Source organism: Pseudorca crassidens, chromosome 10, assembly GCF_039906515.1.
Source record: "Pseudorca crassidens isolate mPseCra1 chromosome 10, mPseCra1.hap1, whole genome shotgun sequence".
In the NCBI taxonomy this organism is placed as follows: Eukaryota; Metazoa; Chordata; class Mammalia; order Artiodactyla; family Delphinidae; genus Pseudorca; species Pseudorca crassidens.
Genome location: NC_090305.1, coordinates 50,872,795 through 50,895,541, shown reverse-complemented (window position 1 = coordinate 50,895,541; position 22,747 = coordinate 50,872,795). Strand labels below are relative to the sequence as shown.

Here is a 22,747-nt window from a genome sequence, read left to right as displayed (position 1 = left end):
CTAGGGCCTGTGCTCCGCAACAAGAGAAGCCACTGCAATGAGAAGCCTCTGCACTGCAACGAAGAGCTCGCTGCAACCAGAGAAAGCCCACGTGCAGCAACAAAGCCCTGACACAGCCAAAAATAAATAAATAAATAAATTTAAAAAGAATACATGCAGTTTAGACAAGTGCTTCCATGTATCAAAAATGTACCTTTCATTACAATAATTATTAAAATAATTATTATTCAGTAAACTCTGTCTTATCTGTATATGGACTATCTAATTTGTGAATTATTCAGGTGGATTCTTATAATAATCTGAAATTAATTCCTTCCCATTTTTTTCCACGTCAGGTCATGTCAACTAGTGTTAATATTAGCTAAGAACATAATTAATTAGAAAGGTGACTCTACTGAGGAAAATAATCTCAACGACAAATAGAAATGGATTTTGATTATCCATGTGTGTATGCTTTTTGTTCATGTTGCTACTCTCAATTCATTGGTATAAATGCTTGAGAGTAATCCACCTGAAACCTCATACATGAAATGAATGATGAAAACATCATCAAATTTACAACTTTGAAAATAGCTCAAACACTATCTGCCCAGAGAATAAACATGCTCAGAACTTTAAAATTATCAGATGGCTCCTTTTGATGTGTTAGTTTGTAAAGGCCATTTTCTCCTAAAAACAAAACACATCTTCAGTGTTAAGTGGTATTACCTTTGGAAGATATATTAATTTTTCCTACTAACAAAAAAAAGAAATCCCTTAGGTGATCATTTTTTTATTTTTAAGCTGTAAATTGCTCCAGCTTTGACAGTTGGTCTCATTGCTATTCTCCTTATTCAAAAGTGAACAAGGCCCTAAGTACCCTGAACCTGCCATGAATTCCAGACTTGTAAAGCTCAGTGTGGAGAGAAGCTTATGAACCAGTCAGCAGGTGGCACTCACCTGCCTACTACCAGCAAGTTAAAATGGTTAAATTTTATAATTTCTAAATGACTTTGAAAGCATAAAATATTACAAGAATCTAAAACAAAGAGCAAGCTCCTGGCTGGTGATGTATAAAAACTATGTATTTTACCTTAAGAAATAAAAATCAGAAGTAATTTTCTGTTCTATGAAGTTACTAGTTATAATGGCAAAATAGAAGCCAATTCTGTGGCTGTAAAAGCTCCAGGACATTTCTATAAAAATCAACCTGGCTGTATTTTTTTTTTTTTTTTGCGGTGCGCGGGGCTCTTACTGTTGTGGCCTCTCCCGTTGCAGAGCACAGGCTCAAGACGCGCAGGCTCAGCGACCATGGCTCACGGGCCCAGCCGCTCCGCGGCATGTGGGATCTTCCCAGACCGGGTCACGAACCCGTGTCCCCTGCATCGGCAGGCAGACTCTCAACCACTGTGCCACCAGGGAAGCCCCTGGCTGTATTTTTGAAAAGACAAACTGATAAGACTGAAAAAAAAGAAAAACCACTGCAAAAATCCATATGGTGCTCAAACAGAACACACATTTGCTAGAAAAGAATAATTTGTATATTAACTACATGTATACAACATATATATCACCAATCTATAGCTCTTGTTCTACAAAGGGTAGGATCTATATAGAGACAACAAGTTTTTTGTTTTTGTTTTTTTTTAAAAAGGAACTCTAATTGGAAAAATGGCATTCACAACCCATGAAAATTCAAGTACAAGTTGGTATCGCTGACCAAGAAAACATTTATGTTTTTCAGCTCAGCAAGTGTTTTTATCATTAATTTTATTTTCCTTGACATTTTGATCTCAACTGTAAATTCTGTATATTTCTTGATTTCTAACTCAGTCAAGAAGGTATTTAAGAATCATCTTTATTCTTCTTGAAGTTCTGAATGAAATCAGCCAAAGTGGGTAAACAACCTTGTCCACTTACAAATCCACCTTTTCTGCATCTCAGAATAGACAGACTTGGGGATGGGTAGTTCCGCAAAGTGAGAATATGGGAAAAGAGACAAAGTGACAAATTCTTAGCTCATACTCTCTCCAGCGGCTGCCACTGACAATTCTCATCTGTAGTAACAGCCAACCTAGGTGTCAATTACTCTACAAAGCACTTTTCCTGGTTTGCCTTGTTTCACCCTTGGCTAGGCAACCTTGCCAAGTCCCCCAAATCCTCACTGGCAGGACCAGGATGGGCACGTAGGCACTGTATCCTGAGCCTGTCTCCTATCCACTGCCCTCCTGACTCCAGGCACACTATATACCCAAATGAGGGAATGAGAGAAGGAATGAAACCTTAAGGTTCCAGGGCTCCCCACTGCTGTTTTTCTTCCTAACTACATAGGGAACAGCTGTACCACCTTGTGGAAGCCTCTGCCCCATGACTTATTTTTCTCACACCTGCCACACTGCTGCTCTGTGTTAATGAGCTGGGCTTGTACCTCATTTTATTTGCACAGACATGGAGCTGATGTGCTGAGCAGTGTGTCAACCAACTCAAAATTTCTGTTTTCATATATAAATATTGAATACAGTAAGCACACATGGCCTTTCTCAGCCCAATATAGCTGACCAAAAGAAAAAGACAATTTAGTTAAGAATGGTGAAATAGAGTCCAGTGAAAAACCTCCAGGATGTTACTAATGAGGTTTGTCCCCATGGAAGTCAACCCTGTGCATGAACCAGGTAGAGCAGGTTTCCTGAGCGGCTCTTGTCCTGGCCCTTCTCCTGACTGTAAAGATGGGCACCCCCTCGATGACGGTGAGCCCCTCCATCTCTCTTCATTCCAGCCTTAAATATCTAAAATAAAAGAGCTCCTTGGCTCAAATATACTTTTTTCAAAGACTGATAGATGCATCTTGATTTCTCAACAGGCTACTAGTTTATTATTCACCTCATGATAATCAAGGGCTCAAGTTTCAGAAGTGAAAAGCATTTCCCATATAGTGAAAATGAAGATCCAGGAACAATTTCTGCTGTTTAAGGAGTCTGGAGTTGCTGTTTAGGCCTGATGGTCACTATGGACCCTACCTTTTCTCCTGTATCTGTCTCCTCTCTGCGCTCCCCTTCGGACTCATCAGGGGCGGCTGTGGGCTCCCGCGCTTGCTCTAGCATTTGCTCCAGCTCTTTTAGTAAAAGTTCTGTCTCAGAGACAACTAAAGAAACAACGTTAATATAGTCAAAAATGTTATATCTTAATTAATTCAATCTAATTCATACTATTAACCACCCCCAAAGAGGACATTTTCTAAAGTTATGAGATTAAAAAATAAATACTTTGTATAATTTTCAGATCGGCCTCTGCTTGATGTGAAATTACTATGGATTTCCAGGTGAATCTTTTATATTGAATAATTATTCCTTGAAAAATGTAGGTTACATTCTTGCTATGTGTAGACTATAAAGTATCCCTGAAACATCAAAAGCTCACTAGAAGTTTGCATTTTTAAAATAAGGAGCCAAGGGCACCAAACCAAATTGTTATTTATAGACCGAGGGTCAGCAACTTTTTTTCTGTGAAGGACCAGAGAGTAAATATTTCAGCCTTTGTGGGCCAGATGGTCTCTGTCACAGCTACTCAATACTGCTGTTGGATGCAAACCATACACATACACTTAAACCAAATGAGAGTGGCTGTGTCCCAATAAAACTTTATTTACAATAACAGGCAGCAACTCGTGGACCGTGGGCCACAACTTGTCAATTCCTGCAATAAACTATTAAAGCTACTGTTTAAAAGGGGAAGCCATGTAATTAAGTGGCAAGGCTAAGTCCAGACTAGTCTATTCCTAATCAAAATATCAATGCATCTTAACTGCCTAATCTGATTAAAAAAAAAACCCACACACTTATAAAAATTGTGGTTTTTTGGTGCTACTGTGACAGAAATATGTAAGTATGTAAAAAATCTGGTAATTGATTGAACTTGCTGAGATAAAATAATATCCCCATCAAAGAAATAAACACCTATTATAACTCTACAGACTCAATCACTGATTAACAATATCAACTGAATTCCCGATTTAAATAAAACAAACATTTTCATTTGATACCAAGTCTTGTTGAAGTAAAGATAAGGGGAAGGAGACCCGGATGGCCTGCTTCTGCAAAACAGACTGATGGGGCCCCTGAGAAGTCTTCCAAGGGCAGCATGATTGAAAGAGAAAGGCCACGAACACACACCCCATCACCTTCCACTCTGGTTATACAAATCTGACACACCACCCCTATTATGGACTGCTCATTGGCAAGTAACCAAAAATCACACGAGGTAGAGCAGCTGAAAGTTCATGGAACCCAAGTAGGACACACCCTTCAGCGCTAAAATATTATCAATGAATATATCAAGGTGTTCCCAGCAATCATATTAATTTAATTGTGCATGATATACACATCCATTTGTGTGTGTGTGTGTTTACACACACAGGTATCCTTGTAAACTAAGCATGCTATAAGGTAAAAACAGAGATTATTAACGTGAGACGTTCCAGCTCAAAAGAATTCATATTTTATTACCATCTTCTTTTATTTAATCAACAAATGTTTATTGTGTGCCTACTAAGGGTCAGGGGCCCCAGAGAAGAGCCACAGACCAACGAGCCTTCCTGGTCATCATCTCCATCTAGCCAGTCTTAGGTTTTCTTTGTGGAAAACTCTCACAAACAGTTTGAAAGAAGCTTTCTGATAAGCCATTCCATACCTCAGAACCAGTTCCTATGTTTAAAGACAAACAAACAAAAACCGTAACTGACATGTTAGTTGTAAGCACACAGATCTGTGTTAACTGCCAAAGCCTAAGAACACAGAGGATAAGCTATTACATTCTAGAACAATGATATTCAAAATCTAGGGGCACAAGGATCACCTGGAGACTTTATTAAAAAATATGAATGCAACACCATATCTACTGAATCAGAATTTTCTGTAGGAAAGTACATTTTCACTGAACCAGTTTTGTTAATGAGATTAACCTCTCTTTATGACAGATTTCTTAATTAGTAACCTGTCACTTAATAACAACTGTGTGGCTATCTTCACACCAATTCCCCAGTCCCACTCACAGATGTTGGGTTTTCCTACTTTACATTCTGAGTCTATGGAAATTGATAACTGACATTCAGTGCACTGCTGAGAAGGTGTATTTTGAGCTCTGCTGTAAAGGAAAAATGGCACACAAACTTCTTTTTATTTCTAAGGCTAGACTAAAATACAATCAATTTATGATAATGAATGTCATTGCCAAGCGCCATTGCAGGCTCTCTGTTTTCAAGTGATCTGGAAAAGTATGTACACTGCCTTTCGATCAAAGGGAAGACAAAGTAATGGATGACTTCATGAATCAACCAGGGTTCATAACACCAACTTGACTGATGTCAAATTCTGCTTCCAGAGCAACAGGAGGCTTGTTTTTCTAAATGGGTATTCCTATACTGTAAACGCAGAGAGTGCAAAAATAATTCTCAGAAATTGCAGTTACTGTAATCTACAAACTAGGTTATCAAAATTGGTCAATGATCTCCTCCAAAGATAGAGAGAGAATGCACGCCTGTGCTAACTGCATGACCAATCAACTTCTATCAATCCTCATTATCCTGTAGTTTTCCTAACTTGCTTCAATTTGTTGAGTGATAGCTGCTCTATCATGCAGAGAAAGTGGAAAAAAAAAAAAAAGAAAAGAAAAGGAAAGAAAAAAGTATCTCTCATACTGAAGTCCATATCTGGCTTTTAAAAATGACTTTTTATAAAATAAATCAGTGTTTTTTTCCATTCCTGATAAGAAATAACTTACTGCTTATCTCAATAAATCAGTCACTATTTTTTAAAATAAATTTATTTATATTTTATTTATTTTTCACTGTGTTGGGTCTTCGTTGCCACACGTGGGCTTTCTCTAGTTGCGGAGAGCGGGGGCTACTCTTTGTTGTGGTGTGCATGCTTCTTTTTTTTTAAACATCTCTATTGGAGTATAATTGCTTTACAATGGTGTGTTAGTTTCTGCTTTATAACAAAGTGAATCAGCTATACATATATATATATATCCCCATATCTCCCTCTTGAGTCTCCCTCCCACCCTCCCTATCCCACAGTGTGCATGCTTCTCATTGTCGTGGCTTCTCTTGTTGCGGAGCACAGGCTCTAGGGCCACGGGCTTCAGTAGTTGTGGCACGTGGGCTCAGCAGTTGTGGCTCGCGGCCTCTAGAGCACAGGTTCAGTAGTTGTGGTGCACAGGGTTACTTGCTCCGCAGCATGTGGGATCTTCCCAGACCAGGGATCGAACCGGTGTCCCCTGCGTTGGCAGGCGGATTCTTAACCACTGCGCCACCAGGGAAGTCCAATCAGTCACTATTTTAAAAGCCTTCAAATGTATATTTATGAAGCTTTCTTTACTCTCTATTTCTCTATTAAATGTCTAAAGAAGCTATTTCCTCCCTTATATAACGAGGCCACTGGCTGGGTTATTTCAAACCTGGCACTGAAAAATAGCATCTTAAATAAACTTTCAGGGCCATTTCAATGTTGAAATTTTGAAGTCATTCTTACAGAAAAGGAGGGTGAAGAGGAGGAAAAAGCACTTGGTTTTGTTTTATTTTCAAGTAACCACAAACCCTCCTCTGCGTGTTCATGATTTAAACGTAGAGATGAGTGAAATACAGGCTGAAGTGGAATGAAGAAGAGGACACCTTTCTGGGACACAAACAGAAACAGGAGGCACAAAGGCCGAGAGGTTAAAGGTGACTCCAAACCAAGAGCAGGTGGGCAAAGTTTGCCTTGAATAGCGAGACAGCACCCTTCTCCCCGTTAGCCTTTTACACCCCAGACCCAGGCCTCAAGCTTTCATCTCCTACTCGGGCTCAGCCACCATCCAGACCTTTCCTATATTAGCCATTCTCTGCCATGCTCACCTATCTCAGACAGCTAATGAACACATCCTTTGCTAACTTATTAATTAATGTTAGTAGATTATTAATCCAGGGTACTATGTCAATCTTTTATCTATAAAAAGTTTAATACACTGTCTACTTCCCAAAAAGAAATGAGGTATTTACCAACAGAAAACACTGATACAATAAAACAAATGACAAAAACTGAAAGACTGAAAATAAAAGAAGTCAAAATCAATTCATTAAGGAAGATACGAAAGGCATTACATTTAAAAAATGCTTAGACCAACTACCAGTGCTGTAAAGAAAAACCATAAATTTAGCTTTAAGCTTCTGGTACTCAAAGCGACCAAGGAAATTGTTGCAAACTTTGATTAATTTTAAGACACTATGTGACCTTAGAAAAGTCACGTAACCTATTAAGTACCTCAGTTTCTCCACTGACAGAATGGGCTTTAAAATAATATCTACCTTATCTATCTCATATAGATCTTGTGAGGGTTAAATAAATTGATATATATGAAATGTTTAGAAAAGTGAGGACACATACTAACTGCTACAGGTGTTATCATTATTGTATTATTATTTCATCATCAATGGATTATTTTTTTTTTGGTCCCTAAACACTGAAAAAAAAATATAATACAAGATATTTCGGGTGGCAATTCTCCAAAAAAATACAGACATGCTCCACAAATAGCTATTTCTTAGATTAAATCTCTTTTTATAACCACTTTTTAAAATTGAAGTATAGTTAATTTACAATGTTGTGTTAGTTTCAGGTGTACAGCAAAATGATATATATATATGTGTATATATATTCTTTCCCAGATTCTTTTCCATTATAGGTTATTACAAGATATTAAATATAGTTTCCTATGCTATACAGCAGGCCCTTGTTGGTTACCTATTTTACATATATAGTAGTGTGTATATGTTAATCCCAAATTCCTAATTTATCTCTCCCTCCCGGCATTAGATTAAATCTTTATACAGCCATGAATATACAGTTTAATTTATTTAATGATTCCTCAATTTTTTCTATTATTTTCCAGAAATAGTCCTCTCTTTGTCAGATAAGAGGGCTTCTACTGCATCTCTTTATTACAGATGAAGAAACTGATACTTGGAAAGGTAAAGTAGATCCACTTAATTGACTCTCCCTGGGATCTCCAACTAAGGGAAAGAGAGAAGCAACTGTAGAGCATAAAACCCATAATGGAATATCACAGCTGGGGCAGTAGACTAACAGGAGACACATTAGCACCTGGGAGCATAAGGAAAGAGGGTCCAAAAGTGGGGTGGAGACTCAAGAATCTGACGGTATAATTTTCCTCTGTTGCTCGATCTAGGACTGATCCTACCTTAAGCTAAGAAGAAATGAGAGATCTCAGAGGCCTGCATCAAGGGATCCACAGAAATATGGGTAGTGGGTAAAAAATTTGAGGAGGGTACAAACTACTGAAAAAGAACTACTCTTTCAGGAAGTAGTCAGCTCTTACAAAGAACACAGAAGACTAGATGTTTCTGTTCTTTAGTTCAAATGGGATTGAGGAGTGGAACACTGATCAGGTAAACTATTTTAACAATTAACTACTGAGACTTTCAGAGCCATACAGAACATGAGACTACTGACAGGGCTTCCCTTTAGTGGAAGACTACTGAGATGTGTTCACTCATTTACATGGAAGAGTCATTTCCAGTCAGTGGATTCCTGGCAGGCATGAATTTCTTCTGTAGGATCCTGTGCTAGTTGGAGAGGAGAAGGATCCAGCTGTACTATCAGGGTCACCTGGTGGTAACTCAGCCTAGGTCTAAAATGACTTTTGATATTTCTACAGGAATATCTGAACTGATCATGTGAGGCAAAGGAACAAAATAACCAAAAAAGAAAAAAAGCACCTTAAATAGCAGGAAAGCAGTAGCAGAATAAGTTTAAGAAGAGATAGAAACAACAGAATTTTGTAGTGGTTTAGGAGAGGAGCCAAAGAAATTTCTTTTTAAAAAATAACTACCTCGGGCTTCCCTGGTGGTGCAGTGGTTGAGAGTCCGCCTGCCGATGTGGGGGACACGGGTTCGTGCCCCGGTCCGGGAAGATCCCACATGCCGCGGAGCAGCTAGGCCCGTGAGCCATGGCCACTGAGCCTGCGCGTCCGGAGCCTGTGTTCCGCAACAGGAGAGGCCACAATAGTGAGAGCCCCGCGTACCGCGCAAAAAAAAAAAAAAAAACCTACCTCGTCCTTCCTCTGCCTGCTTTCCTTTCTTTTACTGAGACTGAAAACAAATGGCGTATTTAGCCAATGGAAATGAGAGCCCCGTAGGGTCTTGGAGTGGCTTCAAGGAGAGGGAGTGTGGCACAATGACTTCTCTGGGTTTAACTGGCTTTGAAACCTCTTTGTATGGCTGCCAAAGTTCCACCTAGCAAACAAGCATGTGCCTGCTTTTCAAGACCAACGAAAATGTAGGAAAAGTAAAGTGCTTTTGAAAGTGAAGACCTTCTCCCTGCAGGCGACATTCTCCCTACTGTGGTCTAACTCCAATGGCAATTAATTCAGCTGGAAGCCCTAGGCTGCTGCTTTTCTTCCTTCTCCCCCTTTGGCACCCCTAGGACCCCAATAAATGTGGAATAGATAAGTCTGGATTGAAGCGTATTGATGCTGGTATTTCCTTCCACAACTGCTGATGCTTTATTTTAAAAAATTAAATATATGACAAAGCCAGAGAAAATTTAATTCGAGGGAATAGAAACCTGAAGACAACTGAAAATCCCTAGTATGTAAATGAATACCAAAAACCCACTAATGTTTCTCATATATGTATACATGTACATTTTTTTTTCTTCAAAGGAATACAATTATATGTGGTGAAATTAAATACAGGTAAAAGAACTAAAAGCAGGACAGGCCTTCACATACCCATGTTTTCCTTTGATAAGGCATCATCTGAACAAACATTTTCAAAAGATGATTTTAAAATAGCTTTCCTAGAAAAAGAATTTGACAGATTTATTTTCAAAAGATCAGGCATGTATATTTAAATAACTGTTCATGCATATTCATTGGTAACTGTAAATTATGAGTATATATTTCCTAACTTGGGGTACTTTTTCTTTGTTGTTGTACACAGTAAGTAAGGCAGTGAAAAACAAAATAATACTGATCTGAGCTCTCACTAGGTGAAAACCACTAGTAATCTACCCAGCACCTTACACAGCCTTTTTCGTGTAATCCTCCCTCCAAAAACCTACCAATTGTTACTCAGAGGAACTAAGAAATTTGACAACATAGGAAAATGGTTGAACGTGACAGTACTAAATTCTGTCAGACTGCAAAATCCATGCTTTTCCCACTACACCATGTTGCTGATTTAGAGTCAGAAAACATCTGTTCAAACGCATTTTCTCTAACCAGATCTTGAGAAAGTCACTTAAATTCTTTAAGGCACAAATTCTTCATCTTTTAGGTGGAGATAATTATGATATACCCCTATTTGATGAGGTTACTGTGAAGTGTCAAGATTAGGAAGTGAAAGTCCTTTTTAAAAATTTAATTATTCATCTTCTAAAAAAGGACAAAGAAGAGAAGGACTGTCATATTAGGCCAGTCTTTGTCTTTGAGTAGGACTCCTTTTCACATAACACTGATTACTATTCATTAAAAAAATAAATAACCTGTATGGCTGGTTCAGTGATAAACACTAAAACTTGTCATCAGTGACTTATTATAAAGGCTTATTTCTGGTTTGCATTACCTATTTTTAAACTAAAAACCTGCTTCTTATCTGGTTGCTCACATGATATTAATCTTTGAAACTTATAGTTCAACACATTTGTACTAACATAAAACTTTCTCCATAATTCTAAGCCTACTACTTATCATTTTATTAATTCTTTTAGAAAATTTAAAACGTATTTCCCTAGAGAAACAAAATTAAGAACCAGGGGGAAATGTCATATAAAAATTAAACCCAATATATATATATTTCAATTTTATCATAATAGTTTTTAATTTAAAAAAGCATACCTTTTCCTAAATTTAGGCTTTTTCTTTTGAGTATTATTTTTGGAAACTTGCATCTGTAAAGTAACAACACAAAAAGATCAGTTAGTTCATATGGGATACAATGAGTTCAGCATAATAATGGATCCTATATGGTCTGAGTAAGTTAGCCCAGAAGAAAAACTCTGGTCCCCAGCCCTAAACAACATATGTAATTCTAAGTCAGCCACTTCATCATCACTGCAATTCCACTGACCTGCTCAACTTCTAGGAATGGTCGACTCATCCAGTACAAATGCCTACCCCCTATATCCACTCTCCCTTCCTCACCTTCCACAAATACACAAAAATACTAAGTAAAACTACTTTTATATTTTCATTCATATATGATCTTTAAAGAAAGAAAAAGAAATATTCAGATGCCAGAAACATGTGGAATGCAAAGCTATACAGGTGGGAACTGACATGGTGAAGACCCACAGAGAATTTATACCAGAAAAGGGCCAAAAGGGCTTGGGACTGGGGTTTTAATGTCTAAGCAAGGACAAGATGAAGGATGTGGAGGAACTGGAACACTCGTACATTGCTGGTGGGAATGTGAAATGGTGGAGCCATTTTGGAATACTGTTTGACAGTTCCTCAATATGTTAAATGTAGAGTTACCCCATGATGCAGCAATTCCACTTCTAGGTATATGTCCAAGAGAAATGAAAACATACGTCCATGTAAAAAATTATATTTGGTCATAATTATGAAACTATGAATGTGCATAACAGCATTATTCATAATAGCCAAAAAAGTAGAAACAACCCAAATATCCATCAATGGATAGATATGTGATATATCCATGTAATGAAATATTACTCAGCCTTTAAAAATAGTGAAGTACTGACACATACTACAACGTGGATGAATCTTGAAATCATTACGGTAAGTGAAAAGTTGAAAAAAAGTCAGACACAAAACGCCACGTTGTATGATTTCATTTATCTGAAATGTCCAGAAAAGGCAAATCCATAGAGACAGAAGTAGATTAGTGATTGCCAGGGACTGAGGGGATGTAGAAATGGGCAGCGATTCCTAATGAATATCAGGTTCTCTTTTGGTGGTATGAAAAAGTGTTCTGAAATTAGATAGTGGTATTGGTTGACAACTGTGAATATACTAAGAAACACTGGATTTTACAATTTAAAGGACTGACTAAGTTATATCTCAATGAAGGTAAAAAAATTTTTTAATGCAGTGACATGGAAAAATTGAAAGTAAGGAGATACAATATACCAATGATTATTAACAAAGGGAATACTGCTACAGTATTACTGGTAGAAAAAAACAGATATTAAGGCAAAAAGCATAATCAGAGATAAAAAGGTTATTACTTAATGCTAAAAGAAACAATCTACCCCCAAAATATAATAGTCCTGAACCTGTATATACCAAAATCTTAGCCTTAAAATATACAGAGAAACAGAATTACAAGTAGAAACTGATGAATTTACAGTTAAAAGGGGATATTTTAATTTACTTCTCATAAAAAATTATATCCTAATAATCACTCAGGGGAAGTTTGTATGAAACATTCAGGGAATTCATATTATTATGATGCTAAAGAGTAAGTGATCTTCTTTTTGTGATCTTCAACCTCAAGGTAATATTCAAATAGTTTTTCCAGGACTGTTATATATCTATATGGTAAAAAATACGTATAGAAATACTGTTGTCTAAATCATTGAACTATATCTCCAAAGACAATGTAATGCTATTATTTCTATCTTGTTATTAAGGATCAGCTTATATTACATGCATACTTGAGTATGAATTGAAAGGCTGGTCACAAGTGGAAATGAAATTCAGGTAACAAAGTGAAAACTGCTTTATAGGTACTAATAGAAAGAAATACTGCTAGACGACTACCATAAATTACAGTGAGTTGTGCTGGTCATAATAAATTCCTTTTCTCCTTTGTTAAATACTGCATAGCAGCCAAAATGGACTAGTCAGTATTTGCCAAACGCCCTGTGCTTTCCTGCTCCAGGCTTTGACAACGTATGATGGATGGAGAAGGGCACTGCATCTGGAAGGAGAGGGTCTGGATCTGGATGCTGACTCTGGCACCTACAAGTGGGATCACCTTTGGTAAGTCACTGACTACTGTAACATCCAGCAAGAGCCTGGCGTAAGGTAGACACGTAATAAATATTTTCTGACTAAATGACCATTCTGCATTTCAGGGTCTTCTTTAGTTAAATAATGCTAAAAAAATAACTACCTCAAGGCATTTGAGGGAAGATTAATTACACAACATGCCAGGAAGTATCCAACAGTGTTTGGCAATTAGTTGATGTTCAGTCACTGTTTCATTGTTATACTAGTCCACCAGGTCAGTGTCAGAACTCTACCCTTTTTTCTTAGACCATACGACAGAGGGAACTTGGCACTTTGATATGGCTGGACTTTGGTAGTGTATTAGTTTCCCAAATCTGCCATAACAAATTACCACAGATTTGGTAAAGCATCAGAAAATTATTGTCTTACAGTTCTGAAGGATAGATGTCTGTCTCATAAGAACACTTATCGTTGGATTGAGGGCCCATATTATCCAGGATGAGCTCATCTCAAAATCCTCATCCAAAGGATTTGCAAAGATCCTTATTTCAAATAAGGTCACATTCTGAGGTTCCTGGTGGACGTATCTTTCGGAGGCTACTATCCAACCCAGTACAAGTAGACACTGAAGATTACTTTATCTAATCTATCTCTTCCCCTTCTCTTCCTGTGTTGCACAGCTGATTCTCCTATGTTGTCCAGTCCAATGCTATTCAGAACAAGAGCCACAACATGACACAATCAGCAACATCTGAGAGCTTGTTAGAAATGCAAATACTCATGCCCATCCCATGCATACCAAATCAGAAACTCTGTGGGTGGGGCCTGGAATCTGTACTTAAATAAGCTCTTCAGGTGACTCTACAGTTTTCCAGGCACTGATCTAGCCCACACCCATCCACACAAATATATTGCTATACAAGTGTCACTGATTTTAAAGAAAACAAAGCAAGTATTAATTCTTTCCTTGGACATAAAAACAAAGAGGTGTATGTATAGACAGCATATGCCATTTACTGAAAAAAAATAATTAGCATTGTGGACTAGAATGGCAAATGAGAGAACTGCCTTTTACTGCAAAGGACAGAAAATGTGTAAGAATTGTGTTTATATCAGATTAATATAATCTGCATAAACTGACTTGATATTGCCCATTTCCTTAAGCCACTATTCATCTAAATTAAAAACCTTTTTTTGGCTCACACCAAGGAGTACTTCCCAGAACTTCTGCTGCCAGTGTCCTTGTCCCCACAGTGAGCCACAGCCACCCCCCGCCTCTGCAGGAGACCCTCCAACACTAGCAGAGACCCCTGATGTTGGGGAGCAGTTGAGGTCCCAGACCAGTCACTGATGGTGACCACACGAAGACAAGTTCTGGAGACTAGGAAGTCCAAGATTAAAGTGCCAACCAGAGCTTTGGGGGAAGATGGCGTAAGAGTAAGACGCGAACATCACCTTCCTCCCCACAGATACACCAGAAATACATCTACACGTGGAACAACTCCTACAGAACACCTACTGAACGCTGGAGAAAACCTCAGACCTCCCAAAAGGCAAGAAAGTCCCCACGTACCTGGGTAGGGCAAAAGAAAAAAGAATAAACAGAGACAAAAGAATAGGGACAGGACCTGCACCAGTGGGAGGGAGCTGTGAAGGAGGAAAAGTTTCCACACATTAGGAAGCCCCTTCGCGGGCGGAGACTGCGGGTGGCGGAGGGGAAAAGCATCGGAGCCGCGAAGAAGAGCACAGCAACAGGGGTGCGGAGGGCAAAGCAGAGAGATTCCTGCACAGAGGATCAGTGCCGACCGGCACTCACCAGCCTGAGAGGCTTGTCTGCTTACCCGCTGGGGTGGACGGGGCTTTGGTCGGAGTGCAGGGAGAGGACTGGGGTTGGCAGCGTGAACACAGCCTGCAGGGGGTTAGTGCACCACGGCTAGCCGGGAGGGAGTCCGGGGGAAAAAGTCTGGACCTGACGAAGAAGGAAGAAGCAAGACTTTTTATTCCCTCTTTTGTTTCCTGGTGCGCGAGGAGAGGGGATTAAGAGCGCTGCTTAAAGGAGCTGCAGAGACGGGCGCGAGCCGTGGCTAACAGCGCGGACCCGAGAGACGGGCATGAGACGCCAAGGCTGCTGCTGGCGCCACCAAGAAGCCTGTGTGCGAGCACAGGTCACTATCCACACCTCCCTTCCGGGGAGCCTGTGCAGCCTGCCACTGCCAGGGTCCCAGGATCCAGGGACAACTTCCCCGGGAGAACGCACGGCGTGCCTCAGGCTGGTGCAACGTCCCACTGGCCTCTGCCGCCGCAGACTCGCCCCGCATCCGCACCCCTCCCACCCCATGGCCTGAGTGAGCCAGAGTCCCCGAAGCAGCTGCTCCTTTAACCACGTCCTGCCTGAGCGAAGAACAGACGCCCTCCGGCGACCTACAAACAGAGGCGTAGCCAAATCCAAAGCTGAGCCCCAGGAGCTGTGCGAACAAAGAAGAGAAAGGGAAATCTCTCCCAGCAGCCTCAGAAGCAGCGGATTGAAGCTCCACAATCAACTTGATGTACCCTGCAGCTGTGGAATACATGAATAGACAACGAATCATCCCAAATTGAGGAGGTGGGCTTTGAGAGCAAGATTTATTATTTTTTCCCCTTTTCCTCTTTTTGTGAGTATGTGTATGCTTCTCTGTGAGATTTTGTCCCTAGAGCTTTGCTTTCACCATTTGTCCTATGGTTCTTTCAGTCCGTTTTTTGTTGTTGTTTGTTTGTTTGTTTTGCTGTACGCGGGCCTCTCACTGTCGTGGCCTCTCCCCTTGCGGAGCACAGGCTCCGGACGCGCAGGCTCAGTGGCCATGGCTCACCGGCCCAGCCACTCCGCGGCATGTGGGATCTTCCAGGACCTGGGCATGAACCCGTGTCCCCTGCATCGGCAGGCGGACTCTCAACCACTGCGCCACCAGGGAAGCACCCGTTTTTTTTTCTTTAAAAAAATTTTTTTTCTTAATAATTATTTTTACTTTAATAACTTTATTTTATCTTATCTTCTTTCTTTCCTTCTACTTTTTCTCCCTTTTATTCTGAGCCATCTGGATGAAAGGCTCTTGGTGCTGCAGCCAAGAGCCAGTGCTGTGCCTCTAAGGTGGGAGACCCAACTTCAGGACACTGGTCCACAAGAGACCTCCCAGCTACACATAATATCAAACGGCAAAAATCTCCCAGAGATCTCCATCTCAACACCAAGACCCAGCTTCACTCAATGACCAGCAAGCTACAGTGCTGGACACCCTATGCCAAACTAGCAAGACAGGAACACAACCCCACCTAGTAGCAGAGATGCTGTCTAAAACCAAAATAAGTCCACAGACACCCCAAAACACACCACCAGACGTGGACCTTCCCACCAGAAAGACAAGATCCAGCCTATTCCACCAGAACACAGGCACTAGTCCCCTCCACCAGGGACAGGCACCCAAAACAACGGGAACCATGAACAGCCTGCAAAAGGAGACCCCAAACACAGTAAGATAAGCAAAATGAAAAGACAGAAAAACACATAGCAGATGAAGGAGCAAGATAAAAACCCACCAGACCTAACAAATGAAGAGGAAATAGGCAGCCTACCTGAAAAACAATTCAGAATAATGATAGTAAAGATGATCCAAAATCTTGGAAATAGAATAGACAAAATGCAAGAAACATTTAACAAGGACCTAGAAGAACTAAAGACGAAACAAGCAATGATGAACAACACAATAAGTGAAATTAAAAATACTCTAGATGGGATCAATAGCAGAATAACTGAGGCAGAAGAACGGATAAGTGACCTGGAAGATAAAATAGTGGAAATAACTACTGCAGAGCAGAATAAAGAAAAAAGAATGAAAAGAACTGAGGACAGTCTCAGAGACCTCTGGGACAACATTAAATGCACCAACATTCGAATTATAGGGGTTCCAGAAGAAGAAGAGAAAAAGAAAGGGACTGAGAAAATACTTGAAGAGATTATAGTTGAAAACTTCCCTAATGGGAAAGGAAAGAGTTAATCAAGTCCAGGAAGCACAGAGAGTCCCATACAGGATAAATCCAAGGAGAAACACGCCAAGACACATATTAATCAAACTGTCAAAAATTAAATACAAAGAAAACATTTTAAAAGCAGCAAGGGGGGTTCCCCGGTGGCACAGTGGTTGGGAGTCTGCCTGCCGATGCAGGGGACATGGTTTCGTGCCCCAGTCCAGGAGGATCCCACATGCCATGGAGCGGCTGGGCCTGTGGGCCATGGCCACTGGGCCTGCGCGTCTGGAGCCTGTGCTCCATGGCAGGAGAGGCCACAGCGGTGGGAGGCCCGCATACCTCTCAAAAAAAAAAGCACCAAGGGAAAAACAACAAATAACACACAAAGGAATCCCCATAAGGTTAACAGCTGATCTTTCAGCAGAAACTCTGCAATCCAGAAGGGACTGGCAGGACATATTTAAAGTGATGAAGGAGAAAAACCTACAACCAAGATTACTCTACCCAACAAGGATCTCATTCAGAGTTGATGGAGAAATTAAAACCTTTATAGGCAAGCAAAAGCTGAGAGAGTTCAGCACCACCAAACCACCTTTACAACAAATGCTAAAGGATCTTCTCTAGGCAAGAAACACAAGAGAAGGAAAAGACCTACAATAACAAACCCAAAACAATTAAGAAAATGGGAAAAGGACCATACATATCAATAATTACCTTAAATGTAAATGGATTAAATGCTCCCACCAAAAGACACAGACTGGCTGAATGGATACAAAAACAAGACCCCTATATATGCTGTCTACAAGAGACCCACTTCAGACCTAGAGACACATACAGACTGAAAGTAAGGGGATGGAAAAAGATATTCCATGCAAATGGAAACCAAAAGAAAGCTGGAGGAGCAATTCTCATATCAGACAAAATAAACTTTAAAATAAAGACTATTAAAAGAGACAAAGAAGGACACTACATAATGATCAAGGGATTGATCCAAGAAGAAGATATAACAATTGTAAATATTTATGCACCCAACACAGGAGCAACTCAATACATAAGGCAAATACTAACAGCCATAAAAGGGGAAATCGACAGTAACACGTTCATGGTAGGGGGCTTTAACACCCCACTTTCACCCATGGACAGATCAACCAAAATGAAAATAAATAAGGGAACACAAGCTTTAAATGATACATTAAACAAGATGAACTTAATTGATATATATAGGACATTCCATCCAAAAGCAATAGAATACACATTTTTCTCAAGTGCTCATGGAACATTCTACAGGATAGATCATATCTTGGGTTACAGATCAAGCCTTGGTAAATTTAAGAAAATTGAAATTGTATCAAGTATCTTTTCCGACCACAATGCTATGAGACTAGATATCAATTACAGGAAAAGATCTGTAAAAAATACAAACACATGGAGGCTAAACAATACACTACTTAATAACGAGTGATCACTGAAGAAATCAAAGAGGAAATCAAAAAATACCTAGAAACAAATGACAATGGAGACACGACGACCCAAAACCTATGGGATGCAGCAAAAGCAGTTCTAAGAGGGAAGTTTATAGCAATACAATCCTACCTTCAGAAACAGGAAACATCTCAAATAAACAACCTAACCTTGCACCTAAAGCAATTAGAGAAAGAAGAACAAAAGAACCCCAAAGTTAGCAGAAGGAAAGAAATCATAAAGATCAGATCAGAAATAAATGAAAAAGAAATGAAGGAATCAACAGCAAAGATCAATAAAACTAAAAGCTGGTTCTTTGAGAAGATAAAGTAAATTGATAAACCATTAGCCAGACTCATCAAGAAAAAAAGGGAGAAGACTCAAATCAATAGAATTATAAATGAAAAAGGAGAAGTAACAACTGACACTGCAGAAATACAAAAGATCATGAGAGATTACTACAAGCAACTCTATGCCAATAAAATGGACAACCTGGAAGAAATGGACAAATTCTTAGAAATGCACAACTGCCAAGACTGAATCAAGAAGAAATAGAAAATATGAACAGACCAATCACAAGCACTGATATTGAAACTGTGATTAAAAATCTTCCAACAAACAAAAGCCCAGGACCAGATGGCTTCACAGGCGAATTCTATCAAACATTTAGAGAAGAGCTAACACCTATCCTTCTCAAACTCTTCCAAAATATAGCAGAGGGAGGAACACTCCCAAACTCATTCTACAAGGCCACCATCCCTCTGACCAAAACCAGACAAGGATGTCACAAAGAAAGAAAACTACAGGCCAATATCACTGATGAACATAGATGCAAAAATCCTCAACAAAATCCTAGCAAACAGAATCCAACAGCACATTAAAAGGATCATACACCATGATCAAGTGGGGTTTATTCCAGGAATGCAAGGATTCTTTAATATACGCAAATCTATCAACGTGATACACCATATTAACAAACTGAAGGAGAAAAACCATATGATCATCTCAATAGATGCAGAAAAAGCTTTCGACAAAATTCAACACCCATTTATGATAAAAACCCTGCAGAAAGTAGGCACAGAGGGAACTTTCCTCAACATAATAAAGGCCATATATGACAAACCCACAGCCAACATCGTCCTCAGTGGTGAAAAACTGAAAGCATTTCCACTAAGATCAGGAACAAGACAAGGTTGCCCACTCTCACAACTCTTATTCAACATAGTTTTGGAAGTTTTAGCCACAGCAATCAGAGAAGAAAAAGAAATAAAAGGAATCCAAATCGGAAAAGAAGAAGTAAAGCTGTCACTGTTTGAAGATGACATGATACTATACATAGAGAATCCTAAAGATGCTACCAGAAAACTACCAGAGCTAATCAATGAATTTGGTAAGGTAGCAGGATACAAAAGTAATGCACAGAAATCTCTGGCATTCCTATACAGTAATGATGAAAAATCTGAAAGTGAAATCAAGAAAACACTCCCATTTACCACTGCAACAAAAAGAATAAAATATCTAGGAATAAACCTATGTAAGGAGACAAAAGACCTCTATGCAGAAAATTATAAGACACTGATAAAAGAAAGATGATACAAATAGAAGGAGAGATATACCATGTTCTTGGATTGGAAGAATCAACATTGTGAAAATGACTCTACTGCCCAAAGCCATCTACAGATTCAATGCAATCCCTATCAAACTACCACTGGCATTTTTCACAGAACTAGAACAAAAAATTTCACAATTTGTATGGAAACACAAAAGACCCCGAACAGCCAAAGCAATCTTGAGAGTGAAAAACGGACCTGGAGGAATCAGGCTCCCTGACTTCAGACTACACTGCAAAGCTACAGTAATCTAGACAGTTTGGTACTGGCACAAAAACAGAAATAGATCAGTGGAACAGGATAGAAAGCCCAGAGGTAAACCCATGCTCATATGGTCACCTTATCTTTGATAAAGGAGGCAGGAATGTACCATGGAGAAAGGAGAGCCTCTTCAATAAGTGGTGCTGGAAAAACTGGACAGGTACATGTAAAAATATGAGATTAATCACTCCCTAACACCATACACAAAGATAAGCTCAAAATGGATTAAAGACCTAAATGTAAGGCCAGAAACTGTCAAACTCTTAGAGGAAAACATAGGCAGAAGACTCTATGACATAAATCACAGCAAGATCCTTTTTGACCCACCTCCTAGAGAAATGGAAATAAAAACAGAAATAAACAAATGGGACCTAATGAAACTTCAAAGCTTTTGCACAGCAAAGGAAACCAGAAACAAGACCAAAAGACAACCCTCAGAATGGGAGAAAATATTTGCAAATGAAGCAACTGACAAACGATTAATCTCCAAAATTTACAAGCAGCTCATGCAGCTCAATAACAAAAAAACAAACACCCCAATCCAAAAATGGGCAGATGACCTAAATAGACATTTCTCCAAAGAAGATATACAGACTGCCAACAAACACATGAAAGAATGCTCAACATCATTAATCATTAGAGAAATGCAAATCAAAAGTACAATGAGATATCATCTCACACCAGTCAGAATGGCCATCATCAAAAAATCTAGAAACAATAAATGCTGGAGAGGGTGTGGAGAAAAGGGAACACTCTTGCACTGCTGGTGGGGATGTGAATTGGTACAGCCACTATGGAGAACAGTATGGAAGTTCCTTAAAAAACTACAAACAGAACTACCATATGACCCAGCAATCCCACTACTGGGCATATACCCTGAGGAAACCATAATTCAAAAAGAGTCATGTAGCAAAATGTTCATTGCAGCTCTATTTACAATAGCCTGGACATGGAAACAACCTAAGTGCCCGTCATCGGATGAATGGATAAAGAAGATGTGGCACATATTACAATGGAATATTACTCAGCCATAAAAAGAAACGAAATTGAGCTATTTGTAATGAGGTGGATGGACCTAGAGTCTGTCACACAGAGTGAAGTAAGTCAGAAAGAGAAAGACAAATACCATATGCTAACACAAATATATGGAATTTAAGAATAAAAAAATGTCATGAAGAACCTAGGGGTAAGACAGGAATAAAGACACAGACCTACTAGAGAATGGACTTGAGGATATGGGGAGGGGGAAGGGTAAGCTGTGACAAAGCGAGAGAGTGGCATGGACATATATACACTACCAAACGTAAAATAGATAGCTAGTGGGAAGCAGCTGCATAGCACAGGGAGATCAGCTTGGTGCTTTGTGACCACCTAAAGGGGTGGGATAGGGAGGGTGGGAGGGAGGGAGACGCAAGAGGGAAGAGATATGGGAACATATGTATATGTATAACTGATTCACTTTGTTATAAAGCAGAAACTAACACACCATTGTAAAGCAATTATACTCCAATGAAGATGTAAAACAAAACACACACACACACACACAGAAAACAACAACAACAACAAAGAAAACCTTTTTTTTTTTTCTTTTGGCCGTGTGGCATGCAGGATCTTAGTTCCCCAACCAGGGATCGAACCCAAGCCCCCTGCAGTGGAGGCATGGAGTGTTAACCACTGGACCTCCAGGGAAGTCCCAAAATTAAAAATCTCTTTAAGCAAGAAGAACAAGTGTGTTAGCTGTGCTAAATCTGAGGCTGTAAAATTTTGATTAGCAATTTATGCTCATAGAAGACATAAATATGTTTTGTAACCTTTTGAGAATAATTGTCAGTCAGTAATCAGTAAAGAGCTGCCTACTTTGACAAAAGAATGAATCTGTATCTTGAATAATGTACATAAACTCCTTGTCAAAAGTCATCATATAGAAGGAAAAGCCAATATTCTCATTCCCCTTTAGTAAATCTGCTGGGAAATATATGCTTGGAAAAGGAAGAAAACTGGTTTCATGCAACATTGTAAAAGATGGTTATTACTTAATCTGAGTATCTGGAGAGTACCAATAATAAAGTTAAGTCTTCGGGTTCAGATAATATTTGTTTTTAACACTTCTTTGAAAACGAAGGAAGGTTGAAATGATCATTTTCTAGCCCTATTTAAACATGATTTCAACAGATCATCTACAAATCCAGTGTTTCTTACATAGATATCTGCTAATGACCAATGTTTCACTCTGGTCAATCTTCAGTAGAGGGGTATTCCTGTGAGATTTGGACAATATCAGAGACCAGTCCCTGGCAACATGACTTATAAACATCTAGTTGTCCCTTGCACTCTCTTCAGCCATGTATAAGTTCACACTAAAGCACTGTGGATTTCTCTGCTTTGAGGAGCTTACTAGAAAAAATACTGGAGTGTGTGGTCAAGCAGTGAGCTGAGACACAGGAGAATATTTTCCCCTAAAATAG

At 39.4% G+C, this 22,747-nt stretch overlaps 1 protein-coding gene across 8 annotated transcripts in view; it reads right to left on the bottom strand.

Annotated features, from left to right (window-relative positions):
* The window catches only part of ZCWPW2 (zinc finger CW-type and PWWP domain containing 2), a 139,330-nt gene that overhangs the window by 1,390 nt on the left and 115,193 nt on the right, over positions 1–22,747 (bottom strand). For 5 of the 8 annotated variants that reach the window (XM_067753553.1, XM_067753550.1, XM_067753551.1 and 2 more), the window contains 3 exons: positions 10,870–10,922; positions 9,763–9,830; positions 2,997–3,121 (listed from right to left, as the gene is read on the bottom strand). In XM_067753553.1, coding sequence (XP_067609654.1) covers positions 2,997–3,121; positions 9,763–9,830; positions 10,870–10,922 — 246 coding nt within the window. Of the gene's footprint in view, positions 1–2,996; positions 3,122–3,143; positions 4,680–8,862; positions 9,008–9,762; positions 9,831–10,869; positions 10,923–22,747 lie in introns of those variants that run through there. The other 3 variants (XR_010946894.1, XM_067753556.1, XM_067753555.1) reach the window with 3 other exon arrangements.